The 19973-nt window shown below is 51.0% G+C and overlaps 2 protein-coding genes across 2 annotated transcripts in view; both read right to left on the bottom strand.

Moving 5' to 3' along the window:
- Positions 1 to 7496, bottom strand: part of CCNY (cyclin Y) — a 101551-nt gene extending 94055 nt beyond the window's left edge. Inside the window, exon 1 of the mRNA XM_007523992.3 lies at positions 7251 to 7496. Coding sequence (XP_007524054.1) covers positions 7251 to 7404 — 154 coding nt within the window. The 5' untranslated portion in view covers positions 7405 to 7496. The remainder of the gene's footprint in view (positions 1 to 7250) is intronic.
- Positions 7497 to 11471: 3975 nt separating this feature from the next.
- The window catches only part of CREM (cAMP responsive element modulator), a 134178-nt gene continuing 125676 nt past the window's right edge, over positions 11472 to 19973 (bottom strand). The window contains exons 10-11 of the transcript XR_009550291.1: positions 14208 to 14328; positions 11472 to 11650 (exon numbers count right to left, since the gene is read on the bottom strand). The gene's annotated coding sequence lies outside the window, so the exon portion shown is untranslated. The remainder of the gene's footprint in view (positions 11651 to 14207; positions 14329 to 19973) is intronic.

The raw sequence follows: 19973 nt of genomic DNA on the forward strand, positions 1-19973 counted from the left end.
TCAATGCTCAAGTTACAGAGTAAGAATATGAAGTCAACCAAATATTATTAAAACCGCCTCTCCCTCCCTCCATCCCTCCCTCTCTTCTCTCCTTTCCCATTTTGCCCACCAGGAACAGAACTCGCCTCTAGAATGTTCTGCTGACGCTACGTTCAGCCTGGCAATGCAGTTTCGCCTGCCTGTCACTCCCTGCAGGGTGTCCCCCGTTCACCCTCCTCAGAGTCAGTCGGCAGGTCTGTAATCAGAGGTGTCTGGAACAGAAGCCTCACATTTCACCAGCCAGCCAAGATTCTCTGAAGCAGGCGGGCCAGGCTGTGGCTACAGTAGTCGCTAACAATCATCCCTAGTGTGTGCCGGCAGGAATCTCGGTGCCAGGAGCCAGCTGACATGTTTTCGGAGGCTGCTCCGTCTCTCACCATCTTTCCTGACCCGCCAAGGGAACTCCACTGTACTGAGTCGGGGACAAAGGTCACAAAGCAAGGGCCCAGGACATAAAGTCACGGGCCCCCTGTCACTTATATAAGGAGCAGTAAAATCACTTTATTGTGGTATAAAAACCACGGGAGGGGGGCCAGGCAGCAGCACAGCGGGTTAAGTGCACGTGGCGAGAAGCAGTGCCAAGACTGGCGTGAGGATCCCGGTTGGAGGCCCCGGCTCCCCACCTGCAGGTGAGGCAGGTCCGCAGGTGTCTGTCTTGCTCTCCCCCTCAGTCTTCCCCTCCTCTCTCGATTTCTCTCTGTCCTATCTAACAGCAACAACAACAGTGATAAACAACCAGGGCAACAAAATGGAAGAAAGTGGCCTCCGGGAGCAGTAGATTCATAGTGCAGGCACCAGTGATAACCCCGGGGGGGGGGGGGGGGGGGGAAGAAAGAAGAAAAACATGTGAGACTTGACACAGTCCACAGATTGCCAGCGTCTGAACACTTTCCAATTACCTTTTCAGAACTGCATTTTCTGTTTCACTTTTTGAGTCATTCTAGGAAACAGAAACCAAAAAATGAAGATTTTCTTACACAGCCAAAAGTCATGTACACAAAATCAGTATTCCGACAAAGATGCAGAAAGAAGATGATTTGCTTTTCCACTCCAGTGCTGAGACCTGGGAAGGCGCTGGGAATGTCGACACCTTGGGAGCTTGGCGTTTTCCCAAGCCCAGGAATGATCTCAAGTGACTCTCAGGGGGCAGGCAGCAGGCGCATGTCAGCCATGCTCGAGGGCCCACAGGCAAGGCCCCGGCTCCCCACCTGCGGGGGGAAGGGGAGGGGAAGTCTCACAAAGGGCAGAGCAGTACTGCAGGTGTCTCTCTTTCTCTGGCTCTCTGTCACGCTTTATAAGGAAAATGACCGAGGTAGGGGTAGATAGCACAATGGTTATGCAAAGAGATTCTCATGCCTGGGGCTCCAGGTTCAATCCCCCACTCCACCATAAACAAGAACTGAGCAGTGCTCTGGTAAAAAAAACAAAAACAAAAAAAAAAAAACACTAGGAATGCCTGAGTCACTATGCAAGCCACCAAGCCCAGATCTGACTCTAATGGCAATAATAATAATTAATAACCACTGAACTTCTAAAAGAATAAGAGTGTTTCAGGCAAAATCTTGCTAATCTGAGGGATTTCTCAAATGGTGTGTTGTCAGACCAAAATTCCACTTTCCTATTACATCTCTTCTTTTGCTCCAAGCTAGTGGGCGGCAAAAAAAAAGAAAGCCCTAAGAGACTAAATACAGGAGGAGAATCATCAGAAACTACTGCAACCAACATAAGTGACCCGGAAAGGCAGCGGGGAGGTGGTTCAGATCTATCTTTCCACAGCACTCTGCGACTATGAGCCCAGTCAGACTCTTTCCGGAAAGAAACAGGCACAAACACCCACCACCACCCCCCATAACTTGCCTGGGGCCGCTGTGGTCGAGTCCCCTTGGCAAAGTCAAGCAGTTGCTTTCATGTGATCGGGGACATTTCTACATGCCTTGTGCTTTGAAGAAGTCAGAGAAGAAAAACAACAACAACAACAAGAAAAACAAGACGGTGTCAGAGTCTACCCCGGGGTATGTGCAGTCTGCGTGGGCCCCGTTATTGGAGGGAGAGCTTTTCCACGCACCCACCCAGTGCTCGCGGTGGGGTCCCGCACTGTGGGTGGGGTGCTTCGCGAGACAGGCAAGACAGGGAGGCGTCCCAATAAAGAAATAAATTATAAAAAAAAAACAAAAAAGACAGGGAGGCGACAGACACTACGCGATGAGAGGCACGTCTGCTGCAAACCCGCTGCCGGTGAGCTCGCCACTGGGGCTTCTGTGCTCAGAGGCTGGGCTCTGCACCAGCTCGAAGCTCCCGGTGCCCTCCTGGTACCGCCTAGAATACCCACTCATCAGTCGGTGAGGATGGGCGACTCGGGGTCCCAGCTTCTCTTGGCTGCGGAGGGGGGATTCAAACGCACGGCACCGCAGCTCTGAGCACACGCCAGCCAGAGAGAGCAGAGCTGGGGGCACGTCGGACGGAGGGATGGAAGGACGGGACACCGGCACATCCCCTCCCCTGAACACGTTGGCTCCCACTCTGGGCAAGGTGGGCAGTCTGCAGAGACCTGCCCTTTGCGTCCACAAAGCAACTAGAATGTCGGCGGGTGAGCGGGACGGAGAGCACGGCCACAGGCGCCCTGCAGAAGCTCCCTCTCTGGAGACGCCCTCCCTCCAGGGCCGTCTGGACCAGCTGCTCCGGAGCCTTCACTCGCCCTCGGTGGACCTCTCAGTCATTCAGCACACCCTTCAGAAGCACACTTGGGGGAGCCGGGCGGTGGCGCAGCGGGTTAAGCGCACGTGGCGCGACGCGCAGGACCCGGCTAAGGATCCTGGTTCGAGCCCCCGGCTCCCCACCTGCAGGGGAGTCGCTTCACAGGCGGTGAAGCAGGTCTGCAGGTGTCTGTCTTTCTCTCCCCCTCTCTGTCTTCCCCTCCTCTCTCCATTTCTCTCTGTCCTAGCCAACAACATCAATCATAACTACAATAAAACAAGGGCAACAAAAGGGAATAAATAATAAATAAATATTTGAAAAAAAATCAGAATCACACTTGGCACCTCTGACCCGGTCCCCCATGCCACTCAGCTGAGGGAGTTCCCTCGGAGAAGACAGCTCTCCGGCTGGGAGTTGTGCTGGAGAAGAGGGCAGCCACCCTCCAGCACCCAGACCTGGGTCTGAGTGGAGTCCTGGACTCCCACCTGGAGATGGTGGCCCCAGACTCAAGCCACTGCTCCCAGCTGAGGTCCCTTGGCCTCCACGGTGACCGCCCGCCCGTGGTCATCCTGGAGAAGCCTCTCTCTGTTCGGCCGGGCCTAGTCTCCGGGTGTATTCTGCCCTTGAGGGGATGATGGGCGCTTGCCGGAACGTTCATCTTGCTCTGTTCTTCAGTTCTTAGAGGTCCTGAGGGATGTGGGGCACCCCAGGACCATCTTGGTGAACCCCAACCCATCCTTGCCAGAAGATAACTACACCTTCGAGTCACTGCATGTGTCATTCTGAGAAGCTATCTTCCTGGCTCTCAGACAGGGAAACTTAGTGCCTACGGACCTCAGTGTGGACACAACTTGTGACTTCAGACACCATCTCAATGTGATGGGGAAGGACAGGCAACCCAGCTCTGGGACAAAGTAACAGGGAAGAAAGCTTCTCTGGGCTTGGAAGAGACTACTCATCCACCCTACAGAATCTGAAGTCCAAACATCTCAGTCTGAGGTCTGGTGCTTGATGTTCCTTTGTGGGTGTCGTAATGAAGCGGTGAGAAATAAAAAGATCTCAATGAGAAAGGGGAAAAGGGAAAGGGGGGAGGGAGGGAAGGAGGAGAAGAAAGAGAGGAGGTGGAGAATAGCTGCTCATCTACAAAGGATGAGGTTGCTATCAAGCACTCTGGTCACAGCCCAGAACTGGCACTATCAAACCAATGTCACGGGCATCCAGATTTGGTCTCGTGGAATCTTTAAACTCTCTCTAGCCCCCAGCTCTTCTCTTCTCCTCTCACAGATAAGATGGGGAACTCCAGTCTATCACACATAGAAGCAATGCCCTCTCTCTCTCTCTCTCTCTCTCTCTCTCTCTCTCGCAACAACTCGATCTGAAGGCAGGCGAGGCCACCTATTAGGACATCCCTAACACCAGAAGCCAGCTGCGGACTAGCCAGAGTCCGGGGGACAGTCAAGCTCCATCCATCTCATTTACTGGCTGTATGACACCGGCCAGGTCACTTCTGCTCTGTCTCACTTATCTGTCCTCAAGTGATCCTCTTGGGGTTATTCTGAGGACTGAAGGAACAGGAGTCAGAAACACAGAGCAGCATCTGACACATTATAAACCTTACTTAAGGGTCGCAAACACTATGATTACGGGGGGGGGGGGGGATGTTTTTGTTACTTATTAGTGGTGTTATCAGAAATCGTATCTGAAATTACAAAATTGTTAAGTATCGTGGAATGACAAAACAGGGCATGTTGCCAGCAGGTGTCATGGAAGCCTAACCACTCCAGTCAGTCACTGAAATTCTCCAGACAAATGCTGTGTGTTTGGGCAGAGAGAAAAGAGACACAGACCAGTCCTATCTCTGTGATTCAGAGACCGACTGATCCCAGAAGCCACTTGAACTCCTCTAAAGCTTTTAACTGTGGTTGTCTACGATGCCTTCCAGGATGTAAGACGACATTTGAAAGGCTCAGCTTTCGTTGCATGGTGAGTCAAGAAATTCTGAGACAAAGTTTAAAATGTCACTTTCAAACCTTTAAGTCTTTCTAATCACCAAATAAGCAATAAAATCCAGGAATCAAAATGCATAGTTGTATATCTAATATCTGTGGGCTATTTAGCTGACATCTTTTCTTCCAGCCTCTGACATCGATTAAAATTTCTGCTGAAGAAATACCCCTTGGAAAACAGGTAACAATTCAAAGACCTAACCAGTCAGCAATTCTCAACCATGCTGAGTCTCAGAATTACTTCCTTACTGCCAAGGCCTAGCCCTGGGTTTTTGGCTTAACGGAGAACCACTAGCAAGGGGAGTCCTAGAAGTATTGTTTAATTAATTTGGAAAATGGAGAGAACAAAGTCTAAAAGGTGAGTTTGTATTTCTAATTTGAATATATTTTATTTATTTGTTGATGAAGAAGGTCAGCATTATTTGTTCATGAAAAAGATAAGCAGGGAGAGAGAGAGAAAGAAGAAGGAGGAGGAGGAGGTATCACTCTGGTATTCTGTCCTGCTGGGGACTGAACTCAGGACCTAGTGCTTGACAGTCCAGTGCTTTATCCCCTGTACCACCTCCCAGACCACAATACCTCCCACTTTAAACCCATCATATAAACTGCAATTCTCTTAAAGTGTTCTAGAGTAACAGAAACCATCCTGAACCTCCTAAGAGTTGGCAATCTTCCAGATGTGTCCTTAAAAAGAACTGATGACAGAGCTTTGCTTTGAGAGAACCCACAATACTATTTCTTCTAAGCCTTAAGGTCAGATAGCTGATTACAATTTTTTTTCCTTGTTCCCCAACACCGTCAATAACAGAATACCTGAGGCCTGGCTCTGAGAACTGGGAAACTCCCTTTTTCCTTGGACTTTTCATCCATTATTTAAAACAGCCTCTTTAGCAGTGAACAAGATAAAGAGAAATGAATTCCAAATGCTTGTGCCTGCAGTGTTGTGTAGGACTTGGTAGTGACTCTCCACTGTGGACTCACCCTCCCTTTCCTTTCCTTCCTTTTTCCTCCCTTCCTTCCTTTCTAATACAAAACTTAACCAAGTGAATGTGAACCCTAACACTCCACTCAGGAACTTGGAGAACAGCGACCAAGGCAGACCTAGCATCGAATCCACCTGGAGGCCTCTAGGTGTATAAGTTTCAAAATAAAACATGGCCGAGATTAGTCCACAGACCATCTGAAGTGCAGGTAACACTGGGAATGTCCTCTGGAACCATCACGTACCGCCAGACCAGATGGGACATCGCTCCTCTTAAACATGGGTACGCACCCACTCAAGTCCCTGTCCTGATGAGGTAAAAGCACTCTCGAGAAGAACGTAAGGGAGGCCAAACAGTGAGTGAGAAAAGTCTTTTTCTCCTGTCGAGGTTCAACTTGGCTCTCCAAACTGGAGACAAGCTCAACCCTCAAGTTGACGGGTCAGATCAATTCATGAAACACACACGTCCGATCAGTTCAACTCTTGTCAGAGAAGATCTGCGGGTTAGGATCGAAAGGCCTTTCCAACGTAGGGCACTAACAAATGTGCTTCGGACACACAAAGCTAATGCTGTCCCCGGACGGCGAGGAAGTTCTTTAATAACTTCCTTCACACACCTGAGTCCAAACCAAAAGTCAAACAGGTCAATCAGAAATCCAGCTCCCCAGCAAAAAAAAAAAAAAACAAATAAATAAAAAGGAGCAACTTAACCAAAGTTGGCTCTGAACACCATTCTGATAAGATTCCAAAGGGAAAAATAAATAAAATTATATACGTATGAAGCCTTTAGGCAAACCGGCCTGACTCCACCCCAATTTCCACCATTCCTTTTTTTTTTTTTCCTCTTTTAATGTTTAACCAAAAATGTTGGAGGGGGAAGGCAAAATGGGGTCAACTGGCAAGTTTCCAAGGAGCCCCAGCCTGCTGTCCCCAGAGCCCCTGTGGCCACCTCTGACCAGGCGCCCAGCCCAGCCCCCCCGCCAGGCCCACACTCATAGGCCACACGGCCACCCAGTGTCCCCACCACCCACGCCAGGGAGTGGCCAGGGGTCCCTGGAATCCCCGGTGCCAAGGGGGCCCCGCAGGGGGGGGAATAGAGTATCAGGGTACCTGGGTAGTGGGGTGCTGGGGTATCAGATCCCTGGTTAGGGTGACCCTGGGTGGCAGGGTGCTGGGTGCCGGGTTCCCAGGCTGGGACTCCGGGGTGCTGGGTGGCAGGGTGCCAGGTGCCGGGTTCCCAGCCAGGGGCCCTGGGGTTCTGGGTGGCAGGGTGCCGGGTCCCCAGGCTGGGGTCCCAGGGTGCTGGGTGGCAGGGTGCCGGGTGCCAGGTTCCCAGGCTGGGGTCTCGGGGTGCTGGGTGGCAGGATGCCAGGTCCCTAGGCTGGGGTCCCCGGGGTGCTGGGTGGCAGGGTGCCGGGTGCCGGGTCCCCAGGCTGGGACTCCGGGGTGCTGGGTGGCAGGGTGCTGGGTGCCGGGTCCCCAGGCTGGGGTCCCGGGCTGCTGGGTGGCAGGGTGCCGGGTGTGCTCACCGTCGATGTTCTCGCGGTCGCTGATGTGCTGCAGGTTGCAGCCCGTGTCGTCGCGGCTCAGGTCAGTGTCGGGCCGGTAGGACTCCAGGCGCGAGTGCGCATTGCGGTGGAGCTTGGGGCTGGCCGACACGCAGCACGAGGTGGTGTTGCCCATGGCCGCGGGGACGGGGCTGGACGGGGCGGGAGGGGCTGGACGGGGAGGATGAGGATGGACGGGGAGGACAGGGCGGACGGGGAGGATGAGGATGGACGGGGTGGACGGGGCGGACGGGGCGGACGGGGAGGATGAGGATGGACGGGGCTGGACGGGGTGGATGAGGAGGATGAGGATGGACGGGGAGGACAGAGAGGATGAGGATGGACGGGGCTGGACGGGGTGGACGGGGCGGACGGGGAGGATGAGGATGGACGGGGAGGACGAGGATGGACGGGGCGGACGGGGAGGACGAGGATGGACGGGGCTGGACGGGGCTGGACGGGGAGGATGAGGATGGACGGGGCGGACGGGGAGGACGAGGATGGACGGGGCGGGCGGCGGGGCCCGGTCAGCAGCTGCAGCAGCGGCGGCGGCGGCGGGGCCTCGCCATGGGCGGCGGCGGGGACGAGCGGCGGGGGCCCGGCGGGCGGGGCGGCGAGACGGCGGCCCCCGAACCCGGCTCAGCCCGCCGCGGCCATGGCGCAGGCCGCCTCCCCCGCTTCCCGGTCGGGCCCGGCCCCCAGGCTCCGGCTCCGGCTCCCGGTTCCCGGTTCCCGGTTCCCGGTTCCCGGTTCCCGGTTGGGCGGCCTGGACAGAGGCTCCGGCTCGGGGTCCGAGTCCCGGCTACGGCTCCGGACCCTGGGTTCCGAGCTGCGGCACGGGGTTCGGCTCGGTGGTGGCGGCCTGGGCAGAGGCTCCGGCTCCCGGTTCCCGGCTGGGCGGCCTGAGCAGAGGCTCCGGCTCCGGTTTCTGGTTCCCGGTTCCCGGGTTCGGCTGGGCGGCCTGGGCAGAGGCTCCGGTTCCCGGGTTCGACTCGGCGGCCTGGGCAGAGGCTCAGGCTCCGGCTCCGGGTTCGGCTGGGCAGAGGCTCCGGCTCCGGTTCCCGGTTCCCGGTTCCCAGCTGGGCAGAGGCTCCGGCTCCGGCTCCGGTTCCCGGCTGGGCAGAGGCTCCGGCTCCGGCTCCGGCTCCGGGTTCGGCTGGGCAGAGGCTCCGGCTCCGGCTCCGGCTCGCAGGCCGGGCGGGCGGCGGGCGTGGGCGCGGCCCCGGTCGGGGCGCCGAGGCGCGGAGGCCGCGAGGATGCTGAGCGCCGCCCCGCCCGCCCGACCCACCGACCGACCGCGCTCCCGCCCGCAGCCCCGCCCGCAGCCCCGCCCCGCTGCCCTGGAAGCAGAAGCGCCGCCGCGGAGGGACGGAACGACGGACAGACGGACAGAGGGCCGGGCGGGGCAGGGGGCGGCGCGCGCTCCGGGGACCGGGGGTCCGAGCCGGGCGGCTCCTCGCACCCGGGCTGCGCGGTCACCGGGGGCACCGGCCTCTTGTCCCCGCGTTGGGGGGGGGACCTGGCCCAGGGTTCAAGGGGGTGGGGAGACGGGCCGAGGGTCAGTGTCCCGGACACAGAAGAGGAGCATGGTGCAACCAGCTTCGTCTTTCTTTCTTTCTTTTTTTAAGAATCATTTTAATTTTTTTGTTTTTAGTGATTTAATAGTGGTTTACGATGTTCTGACAATTCCCGACCGTTCCCACCACCAGAGTTCCGTGTCCCCATTCCCTCCATTGGAAACTGCAGTGGTTCTCCCAAGGACACAGATATGGGTGGACTATTATTTCTAGAACTGTCTATATTTATATATATTCTCCCCCCCTTTTTTTTCCCTGTGGTCCTGCCTCCTCTTCCTTTCTGAGTTACAACTATACCTGTTAACTACTTCCGAGTGTCCTTTTTTTTTTTTTTCCTCTTCTTTCTCCAGGTCCTGATGGAGTTGGAGTTCAGAGTCCTCTGTTCATCTTCCCCTAACATTTCTCCTCCTCTGGGAATATGGACCAAAATTCTTTATGGGATGCAGAAAGTGGGAGGTCTGGCTTCTGTAATTGCTTTTCCACTGGACATGGGCATTGGTGGGTGGATCCATGCCCTCAGCCTGTTTCTAATTTTTCTTTTTTCTTTTTCTTTTTTTTTTTTTTGTTTTAATTTCTTTATTGGGGAATTAATGTTTTACATTCAACAGTAAATACAATAGTTTGTACATGCATAACATTTCCCAGTTTCCCATATAACAATACAACCCCCACTAGGTCCTCTGTCATCCTTCTTGGATCTGTATTCTCCCCACCCACCCACCCCAGAGTCTTTTACTTTGCTGCAGTACACCAACTCCAGTTCAGGTTCTACTTGTGTTTTCTATGTTTCTAACTTTTCTAAGTGGCGGCTTCATCACATATATATTTCTGCCTCCAGGATTATCACTGCTCCTGGAGGCCATCTTTTTTCCATTGCTGTTGCTGTTACTGTTATTGTTGCTGCTGTTGTCATTATTGGATAGGGCAGAGAGAAATTGAGAGAGGAGGGGAGGACAGAAAGGGGGAGAAACACGCCCCTTACCGCAGGTGGGAAGCTGGGGGCTCGAACTGGGATCCTTGCACGGGTTCTTGTGCTTGTGCTTAACCCACTGCACTACCGCCCGGCCCCCAGATATTTTATTTTTTAAAAGTATTCTTTTTTAATACGGAGAAAGGATGCAGAGAGACAAAGTATGCACCTCTCATCTCCAGGGAAGACCCCACTGCTAGAGATGGAGCGTGAGTGTCAGGGTCCTAGCTGTGTGATTTTTCAGAAAATCATTTAAAAATATCTTTATTTTACTATGATACCAGAGACCTACTCAGCTCTGTCTTATAGTCCTGCTGGGGATTAAACCTGGAGCCTCGGGCCTGAGAGTGTTTTATGGAGAGTGGGAAGCGGTGTATCAGGTTAAGAGCACATAACATCATGTGCTGGGGACCCAGGTTCGAGCCCCATCTGCAAGGGGGAAAGGGTGGAACAGTTCTGCAGGTGTTTCTCTGCCTCTTCCTCCCACTCCCTTCTCAATTTCTCTCTGTCCTGTCAAATAAAGTAGAAAGGAAAATAATAATAATAATCACCACCATCAGGAGCAGTGGATTGGTCCTGCTGGAACATAACCCTGGTGGCAATAAAAATAAATAAGTAAAGATGAAGTGTTTCTGTATGTGCATGATGCTGTCCTCCACACCTTCTTCATCGTACACACAAGGGAACTGAGGCCCAGGAAGATGACGTGCCTTGATCTCCCCAGGGCAGGGCTGAAAAGCACGTGTGAAACAATATTTTGTTGGACTTTGGATGCCTAGCCTTTACTATTATTATTTTTTTTTTAAAGCCTGTGCTGTCCTCCTCTCACAGTAGAGTTTCTGCATCCACTATGCATTACTTTTAAAAGTCCTCTGCGGGGCTGGGTGGTGGCACACCTGGTTAAGCGCATGTATTACAATGTGCAAGCACCCGGGTTCGAGCCTCTGGTCCCCACCTGCAGGGGGAAAGCTCTATGAGTGGTAAAATAGGGCTGCAGATGTCTCTCTGTCTCTCTCCCTCTCTATCACCCCCTTCCCTCGTGATTTCTGGTTGTCTCTATCCAATAAATAAAGATAATAAATTTTTTTTAAAAAAGTCCTCTGTATGTTTTGAAGCATCTGTTTTTATTTTAGTGAGATGCAGCTGCTCAGCTCTGGCTTAGGATGGTGTTGGGATTGAACCTGGGACATGGGGACTTCAGGCATGAAGAGTCTCCTGTGGCCCACCTCCCCCACAGGCTGTGGACTAGGTATCCAGGGCATTTATCAGGATAAGTACCGTGTGCCCTGGACAAATGGCCAGCAGAGAAAGGCTGATGTTGACCAGAGTGAGAAATGAAATGCAAAGGGAATGTCTGAAAGAATCACAGTCCCCCAGAGATGGGTAGGTTATAAGAAGACTTAAGCAACACACTTCCTGAAAGCAGCCCGAATTGCCTTCATTCCCAGGGAAGTGTTGACTGGGGTAGCAGGGCACGTCAGTGAATGGCCCTGTTCACTTCCACTTTGTCTGTGGGTGACCAGATGGCTGGCAGCTGGGAGGAGGCTCACCTCACTGTCTGGATTGCTGGTTTGTAATCTATGCACTACATGAAAATAAGTGTCCAGTCGCTGGAGCGTGGCGTATGGTAATATCCACTCACAGGTGTTAAATAACTGCAGTGTTTTATCATCAGTTTAATGAGAACAAGAGAGGGCTAGACAGAGAGAGATGCGCATGCCACCATGCACGAGGGTACAGGTTCGACACCCCAGTCACTACTTGGGAACACCACACACAACAGCAACAGTGAGTGCGGTGAGCTCTTGCCTCCCTCTCTAGCTCTCCCCTTCCATCTGGAAAAAAAAAAAAAGAAAAAAAGAAGAGAGAGTTCACCAGAGAGCAGTGGAATCATACAAGTGGGAGACACTAAAAACAACAGTGATAATTAATTTACAACAAGCTACCTTAGTAGAAGCTAACGGGACATAATTATAACCTCATACCAGCCACACTCATATCCATAAAATATAAATTACTCATTTGCAAAGATCCCTGAATCATCTCCTAGAACACAGAAAATATCTGATTTTCCACGGAACCTGCTACTACAGTCTTATGAAAAGAGAGAGAGGAAGGTGGAGCTGCATAAAGTATCAGTCAGTGTCCCGAGTCAGGTGACCAACCTCTGTCCATAAGGTGGCAGGTGGGGGTAGCCAGGACCCTCTGTCAGTTGGAGCTTCACTAAGGTGAAGCTCCTGTCTCTTGGTTTTCCCAGGGACTTTGCCCCCATACTGTCTTCTTCTCTTAGCCAGTGGTAAGTAGTCCACAATGTGATCAGCTACGAGGGGCGTCTTTACTTTGACAGCCACTCGACCTTGACCAATGTTAAGTCATCCGTTTATTGATAGAACACATCCAAGCCAAGTACCTTGGGGATCCAAAATAGATAAGATAGAGTTCTAGGATATATTACCCTTGAGAGACGCATAGCCCAGGAAGGTAAACAGTCAAAAAGAACAGGTTTAGAACACCTGAGTGATTTCAGTCACCTTGTGATAATGGTTGAAGAATGCCAACAACCGAGGGGCCAGGCAGTGCTGCACGTGGTTAAGTGCTCACATTACAGTGCACAAGGACCCAGGTTCAAGCCCCTAGTCTCCACCTGCAGGGGGAAAGCTTCAGGAGTGATGAAGCAGGGCTACAGGTGTCTCTCTGTCTTCCCACCCAACTCAATTTCTCTCTGTCTCTAACCAATAATAAATAAATATACATTTTTAAAAGGGGGGCCAGGAGGTACCACAGTGGGTTAAGCGCACATGGCACAAAGCACAAGGAATGGCGCAAAGATCATGGTTCAAGCCCCCAGATCCCCACCTGCGGGGGCGGGGGGGGGGGACGGGACGTCACTTCACAAGCAGTGAAGCAGGTCTGCAGCTGTCCATCTTTCCCCATCTTGCCCTCTTCTCTCCATTTCTCTCTGTCCTGTCCAACAGCAATGACAGCAATAACAACAACAATAAACAATAAGGACAACAAAAGGGAAACAAAAACAGCCTCCAGGAGAAGTGGATTTCTAGTGCAGGCACAGAGCCCCAGCGATAACCCTGGATTCAAAAATAAATTATATATATATATATATATATATATATATATATATATATATGAAGAATTCCAAGATGGATTGCTACCTATATCTCTCTGTCACCTGTGACTACACCTACAAATTCCACTCGGAGTGGAATTCCTACCCTTTACAGAACTATGCCCCGATATTGTCAGAAATCTCCACGAGCAGTGAAGGATGGCTACTACTTAAAAAAAAAAAAAAAAAGTACCAAGTGTCTCAGACCAGACTTGCAGGAACACTGAGGTCGTGCTCCAGCTCCAGAGGGGAGCACTTTGCCATGAGCGAAGGGGAACGCAGGGCCACATCGCTGCTCCCCTGAGGAGATCCTTGGTCTGTGGAGTCAAAGCTGAAGCCTGAGACAGCCACAGTCTCTGGGTGTCTGGGAGAAGTTCCACTCAGACACTGACATGTGGGTTCCACCACAAAAATCCACCAATTCTCTCCGCCTTAAGAAGGCTCTCTCTAATAAATGAATCCATTTTTTAATTATTTCCCTTTTGTTGCCCTTGTTTTATTGTTGTTGTAATTATTGGTGCTGTTACTGATGTCTTCGTTGTTGGCTAGGACAGAGAGAAATGGAGAGAGGAGGGGAAGACAGAGAGAGGGGGGAGAAAGACAGACACCTGCAGACCTGCTTCACTGCTTGTGAAGTGACTCCTCCTGTGGGTGGGGAGCCGGGGGCTCGAACCCAGATCCTTGTACGGGTCCTTGTGCTTAGTACTATGTGCATTTCACTGGGTGTGCCACCACCCGGCCCCTTCCAATTAACATTTTTTTAAACTACAGTGATATGCAGAGGTACCAAAACTGACTCAACACACCAGTTCCTGGGCTTGGTGGTCTTTTTTTTTTCAGTATGTTAAGACATCCGAGGTGAGTGCTTCCTATGCTGATCTTTTCCTAAGATCTTTTCCTGTTCCCATTACAGGAGTTCTTAGAGTTAGGAGAGGTTGAAGACAGCTTATCCCAGACAGGGCCCTGTGCAAACAGGCTACCTCAGTTGGCTACCAACCTCTGCCCAGGGCTGGGCTGAAGTTGAATCTGTGAGTGTTTCTTCATCATCAAAATACTTGAGCATTTTCCCCAACTGAAGATTTCTTCTCCACTAAAGATTATTTTCCAAATGTCTAAACTTGATATACGTGGTCTATAAGGAGACGGGGGAAGGATTCTCACAACGCCAGCAAACGGGGCTTGGTTTCTCCAGGACGCTCTAGGAAGGAGGGCCTGGCGCTGGCATCGCAAAGCCCCTGTCCTAGGAAGGAGGAAGGAAGGGTACATACCTGTCTGCACAGCCAGCTCCAGCCCTGTCACTGCCCACTCTGAATCCCAGGCCCCCGGCTCCTTCGCTCGCACCTTCTCGTCTACATCCTCCCCTCGACAGGCAGGCACAGGAGCCACGTCCTAGGAATTAAAGGGCATGGCCGATCAGCATTCACAGGCAGACTACGAGGCGTCTCCAGTGCCGGGCTAGCGTGAGGCTGTTTCTTCCCGGGCACGTGCTCTCTGGGTGGGAGAGAACCCCACCGGAGCCAACCTGGGCTGCTGCTCACTCAGCCACACGGGAGAGAGACCAGGAGCTCGTGGCGGAGCGGGGCGTGTGCTATATTTCTCATCGTTCATAATTTTATTTTTGTTGATATGCTTTTAAAAACCCCTTCTGTTTCATTTGGTTTAAATCCCCCCTGCTTAACACTATTCTATTTACATTACCACTTCATTCTATTTACATAACCGCTTCTTCTTCTAGCGTTTGCCCTTCTTCCATAGCCAGTCAACAGCGTCAGGTTGAGCCTGATGTAAAGTTTCGAGACCTCCTTTGAATCTGGAGAGGTGGCAGTCGTTGACTATGTGGGTCATAGTCTGTCTGGAGCCGCAGGGGCAGTTCGGGTCGTCTCTGGCTCCCCAGCGATGGAACATAGTGGCGCACCGGCCATGGCCTGTTCGATAGCGATTGAGGAGGGCCCAATCATAACGTGCTAGGTCAAAGCCGGGTTGATGCTCGCAGGGGTCTGTGATGAGGTGTTTGTTCTTGACCTCAGCTGACTGCCAACTCTGTTTCCAAGAGTCTGGAACAGAGAAGTTCAGTGTAGGCGTAGGGGACCAGATTGGGTGACGAGATGTCAAGCATTGGACAGGGTGGGCGAAGATATCTGCGTATATTGGCAGGTCCGGTCGAGCGTAGACGTGGGAAATGAACTTAGATGATGCCGCATCCCAACGAATATCTGGCGGGGCGATGTTGCTGAGAACTGGCAGCCATGGAACCGGGGTGGAATGGATGGTTCCAGAAATTATCCTCATGGAGGAATATAATTTGGAATCGACCAAGTGGACGTGGGGGCTACGGAACCATACTGGGGCACAGTATTCTGCAGTGGAATAGCATAATGCCAGAGATGATGATGGTAATGTGGAAGCGCTCGCGCCCCATGAGGAGCTGGCCAGTCTTGCAATGATGTTATACATAACCGCTGTTAACAAGCACCACCCACCCTCCAGGGCATTGGTTCAATCCCCACTGTTTCATGATATGTTTTTGCTCTGCCCCCTCTCCTTGTCACACTCTGATTTTCACCAGTCATTTTTCTCTCCACCCTCTCTATGTCACATCCTGTTCCCGCCCTACTTGGGAAGTATATATAAAGACAACATTGTTCGTTTTAGTAGAGTTTAGCTTAGCTCGGCTTAGATTGTGCTGCGTCCTGCATGAATAAAGAGATACTGCCTACAGCTCAACCATGAGTCCCTGGTCATCTGTTACCCGCCCGTGAAGCCAGTCCAGCGAAAACAACATATTTTATTGATTTTCTTGCCTCCGGGGTTATTGCTGGGGCTCAGTGCCTGCACTAAGAATCCACTGCTCCTAGTGGTCATTTTTCCCATTTTATTCGATAGGACAGAGATTGAGAGAGGAGGGGAATGTAGAGGGAGAGACACAGAGAGACACCTGCAGCCCTACTTCATCGCTTGTGAAGTGACCCCCTCCCCCCAGGCAGGGAGTCGGGGGTTCGAACCAGGATTGTTGCAGGGGTCCTTATGGTTTGTATTATATGCACTTAACCTGGTACACCACCGCCCAGCCCCCCTCTTTCATATTTTTATTCAGCTTAAAAGTTGACATAGGAGGGGAGTTAAGCGGTGGCGCTGTGGGTTAAGCGCACGTGGCGCAAAGCACAAAAAATGGCGTAAGGATCCTGGTTCGAGCCCCCGGCTCCCCACCTGCAGGGGAGGCGCTTCACCCGTCTGCAGGTGTCTATCTTTCTCTCCCCCTCTCTGTCTTCCCCTCTTCTCTCCATTTTTCTGTCCTGTCCAACAACAACAACATCAATAACAACAACAATAAAAACAAGGGCAACAAAAGGGAATAAATAAATATATTTTTTAAAGTTGACATAGGAAATGATGAATGTTCAATGCCAATTTATTTTAAAATGTGGTTATTACTAGAATATTCAGTTAAATAAACAATAGCCAAGCTGGGAAAACTCCTGTAAGTCTAGACATGCTGTAAGCCCTGTGTCTCCAAGCACAGTTACCCACTGAGGGAAGTCATCCTAAGCAGAAAAGGATAAACACGGATTTACTGACGTCAGTGAGCCCTACGGCAACGATAAGAGAGATTATGGAGACACGTGTACGAGAAAAGCTGTAAGGGACAGAAAGCCCATCAAAGAGGAGACAACTGCTCCTGGGCATGAAGCAGTAGCTGGTTACTAGATCTGTCCTTCTGTGAACAGCAATGGGATCCCAGAGGACACAGAGGACATTACTGATCTCGGACACTGAACAGCAGAAAATGCAGGAGGTGCTGAGGGAAGGAGACTCATGAGGGCAGGCCTGTGATTGTCCTGAGCTTCCTTCTTCCTTTTCTTCTCCTTCTTCTTCTTCTCCTCCTCCTCCTTTCTTCTTCTCTCTTCTTCTCCTTCTTCTTCTTCTTCTTCTTCTCCTTCTCCTTCTCCTGCTCCTCCTCCTCCTTCTTGCTTCTCCTTCTTCTTCTTTTAATTTTTATTTATAAAAAGGAAACACTAACAAGACCATAGGGTAAGAGGGGTACAACTCCACACAGTTCCCACCACCAGAACTGCCTATCCCATCCCCTCCCCTGATAGCTTTCCTATTCTCTATCCCTCTGGGAGCATGGACCCAGGGTCATTGTGGGATGCAGAAGGTGGAAGGTCTGGCTTCTGTAATTGCTTCCCCACTGAACATGGGTGTTGACAGGTGGATCCATACTCCCAGTCTGCCTCTCTCTTTCCCTAGTGGGGCAGGGCTCTGGGGAAGCGGGGCTCCAGGGCAGCCTGGAACGTTCCTACTCATGACCACAGAATCCGAGCTCAGACCTACAGGGATGCAGAGGTTACATAGGCTCCTATGCTGAATATGGACCCCAGATCACATCGATGGGGAGCTTTCTTCCCTTTCCCTTTCCTGCCACAGTTCTTTCTGGAGCTCAGTGCCTGCAGGATTCCACTGTCTTTTCTTTCCTCTAGATAGAGGGTGAGAGAAAGAGACAAACAGAGGGAAAGAGAGAAGGAGAGATAGCACCACAGTGCTTGAATGCTTGTGAAACTTCTCCCCTGGAGATGCTCCCATGTGGTGACCTAACTCGGGTCCTCAACTGCTGAGCCCCTCTTGAGATTTCCTCCTGGGACCAGGTGGAGGCTCAAGGAGCAAGCACTTGGTAGCCCAGCAGATAGAGCTGAGTCAAGGAGGATGAGGCAGGTGAAACTTGAGAGCTGAGACCAGTGAGGAAGAAGCTAGGCAGAGCAGGAGTGAGGCATCTGCACCCGGTCTCGCTCAGACCTTTGGCTCAAGCACAGAGTGAGACTCCTTGAGGAAGGGTCCAGAGCAGCCATGCGGGGTCCAAGATGTGCAGCCTCATATCTCACAGGGCTCTGTGGGCTACTCAAGCTGACTGGCCAGAAAGAGCTTGGTAGTATACTGTTGGAAAGCCTAGGGCCTGGGTGGTGGTGCACCTGGTTGACTGAACGTGTTACAATGCACAAGGACCCGGGTTCAAGCCCCCAGTCCCCACCTGCAGGGGGAAAGCTTTGCAAGCGGTGAACTGGGGCTACAGGTGTTTCTCTGTCTCTCTCCCTCTCTGTCACCCCTTTCCCTCTTGATTACTGGCTATTTCTATCCAATAGATTATAATAAAGACAAGAACTTTTTTTAAAAAAGAAAGAAGGAAATTTTACATTAGGGGTCCGGGTGGTGGAGCTCCCAGTTGAGGGTACACATTATAAGGCACAAGGCCCGGGTTCAAGCCCTTGGTCCCCACTGGTAGGGAAGAAGCTTCAGGAGTGATGATGCTGTAGGCATCTCTCTCTTTCTCCCTCTCTATCTCCCCCTTCCCTCTTGAATTTTCTGTCTCTATCCCATAAGTGAATACAATATTTTTTATCTTTTTTTTTATTTTTTATTTATTTATTTATTTTCCTTTTGTTGCCCTTGTTGTTTAACATTGTTGTGGTTATTAATGTCGTTGTTGTTGGATAGGACAGAGAGAAATGGAGAGAGGAGGGGAAGACAGAGAGAAGGAGAGAAAGACAGACACCTGCAGCCCTGCTTCACCACTTGTGAAGCGACTCCCCTGCAGGTGGGGAGCCAGGGGCTCGAACTGGGATCCTTACTCCGGTCCCTGCGCTTTGTGCCACATGCGCTTAACCCACTGCGCCACCACCCGACTCCCACAATATTTTTTAAAAGAAGAACCCTGTGCAAAGTGCAAGGACCAGTGTAAGGATCTCAGTTCGAGCCCCCGGCTCCCCACCTGCAGGAGGGTCGATTCACAGGCGGTGAAGCAGGTCTGCAGGTGTCTGTCTTTCTCTCCCCCTCTGTCTTCCCCTCCTCTCTCCATTTCTCTCTGTCTTATCCAACAATGATGACAACAATAATAATTGCAACAAAGCCAACAAAAGGGAATAAATAATTTTTAAAAAAGAAAAGTCTTACATTATTGTAGAAATGGTATAATATCTCTTTTTTAAAAAAATTATTTATTTATTTTCCCTTCTGTTGCCCTTGTTGTTTTTTATTGTTGTTGTAATTGATGTTGTCGTTATTGGATAGGACAGAGAGAAATGGAGAGAAATGGGAACCAGGGGCTTGAACTGGGATCCTTACGCTGGTCCTTGAGCTTAGCGCCAACTGTGCTTAACCTGCTGCACTACCACCTGATGCCCTAATATCTCTTTTTAAAAATTTCTTAAAAATTTATTTATTCCCTTTTGTTGCCCTTGTAGTTTTTTATTGTTGTTGTAGTTACTGATGTTGTTATTGATGTCGTCGTTGTTGGATAGGACAGAGAGAAATGGAGAGAGGAGGGGAAGACAGAGAGGGGGAGAGAAAGACAGACACCTGCAGACCTGCTTCATCACTTGTGAAGCGACCCCCCCCATGCAGAGGGGGAACTGGGGGCTGGAACCGGGATCCTTATGCCGAACATCTCTTATCCTATGATCTTGTCAGTATTTCCATTTTATAAATATTTTTTAAAAAATGGTATAATATCATTTGAGGGTATACTTGAAGACATGTACCATAGACCTGACAGCATCAAGTAGGTAAACCAGGAGGCCTGGGTTCAGGCCTTCAGCCACCACATGGCGGCCCCACACAGAGGGGAAGCGTCCCGAGAGGTGGAGGTGCCATGGTGTCGCTCCTCTTTCTGTCTCTGTCCTTCTCTTCTCTCCTCTTCTATCTGGGGTGGGTGGGCGGGGGGAGTCTACTGGAAGTTATGGAATCACACAAGCATGAAGCTCAGACAGGAAAAAAAAAAACTAAAATAAAATAAAGAAGTATAAGACGTTAGCCGGTGGGAGACAGAAAGGACTCAATTAACCCAGAAAACAAGAAAACAGATGAAACAAGTGGTAAATAGGATGACAGTTGATTTAAGCCTAGCCCTACCAATAATTACACAGAGATTGCCCAGCTGGATGATAATAAAGGAAGGTCTAACACATGGTATCCATAAGAAATCGATTTTTTAAATATACAGACATAGAAACGTTAAAAGCAAAAGGAAAGAAAAACTCTCATGC

The sequence above is a fragment of the Erinaceus europaeus genome, chromosome 6 (assembly GCF_950295315.1).
Source record: "Erinaceus europaeus chromosome 6, mEriEur2.1, whole genome shotgun sequence".
NCBI lineage: Eukaryota > Metazoa > Chordata > Mammalia > Eulipotyphla > Erinaceidae > Erinaceus > Erinaceus europaeus.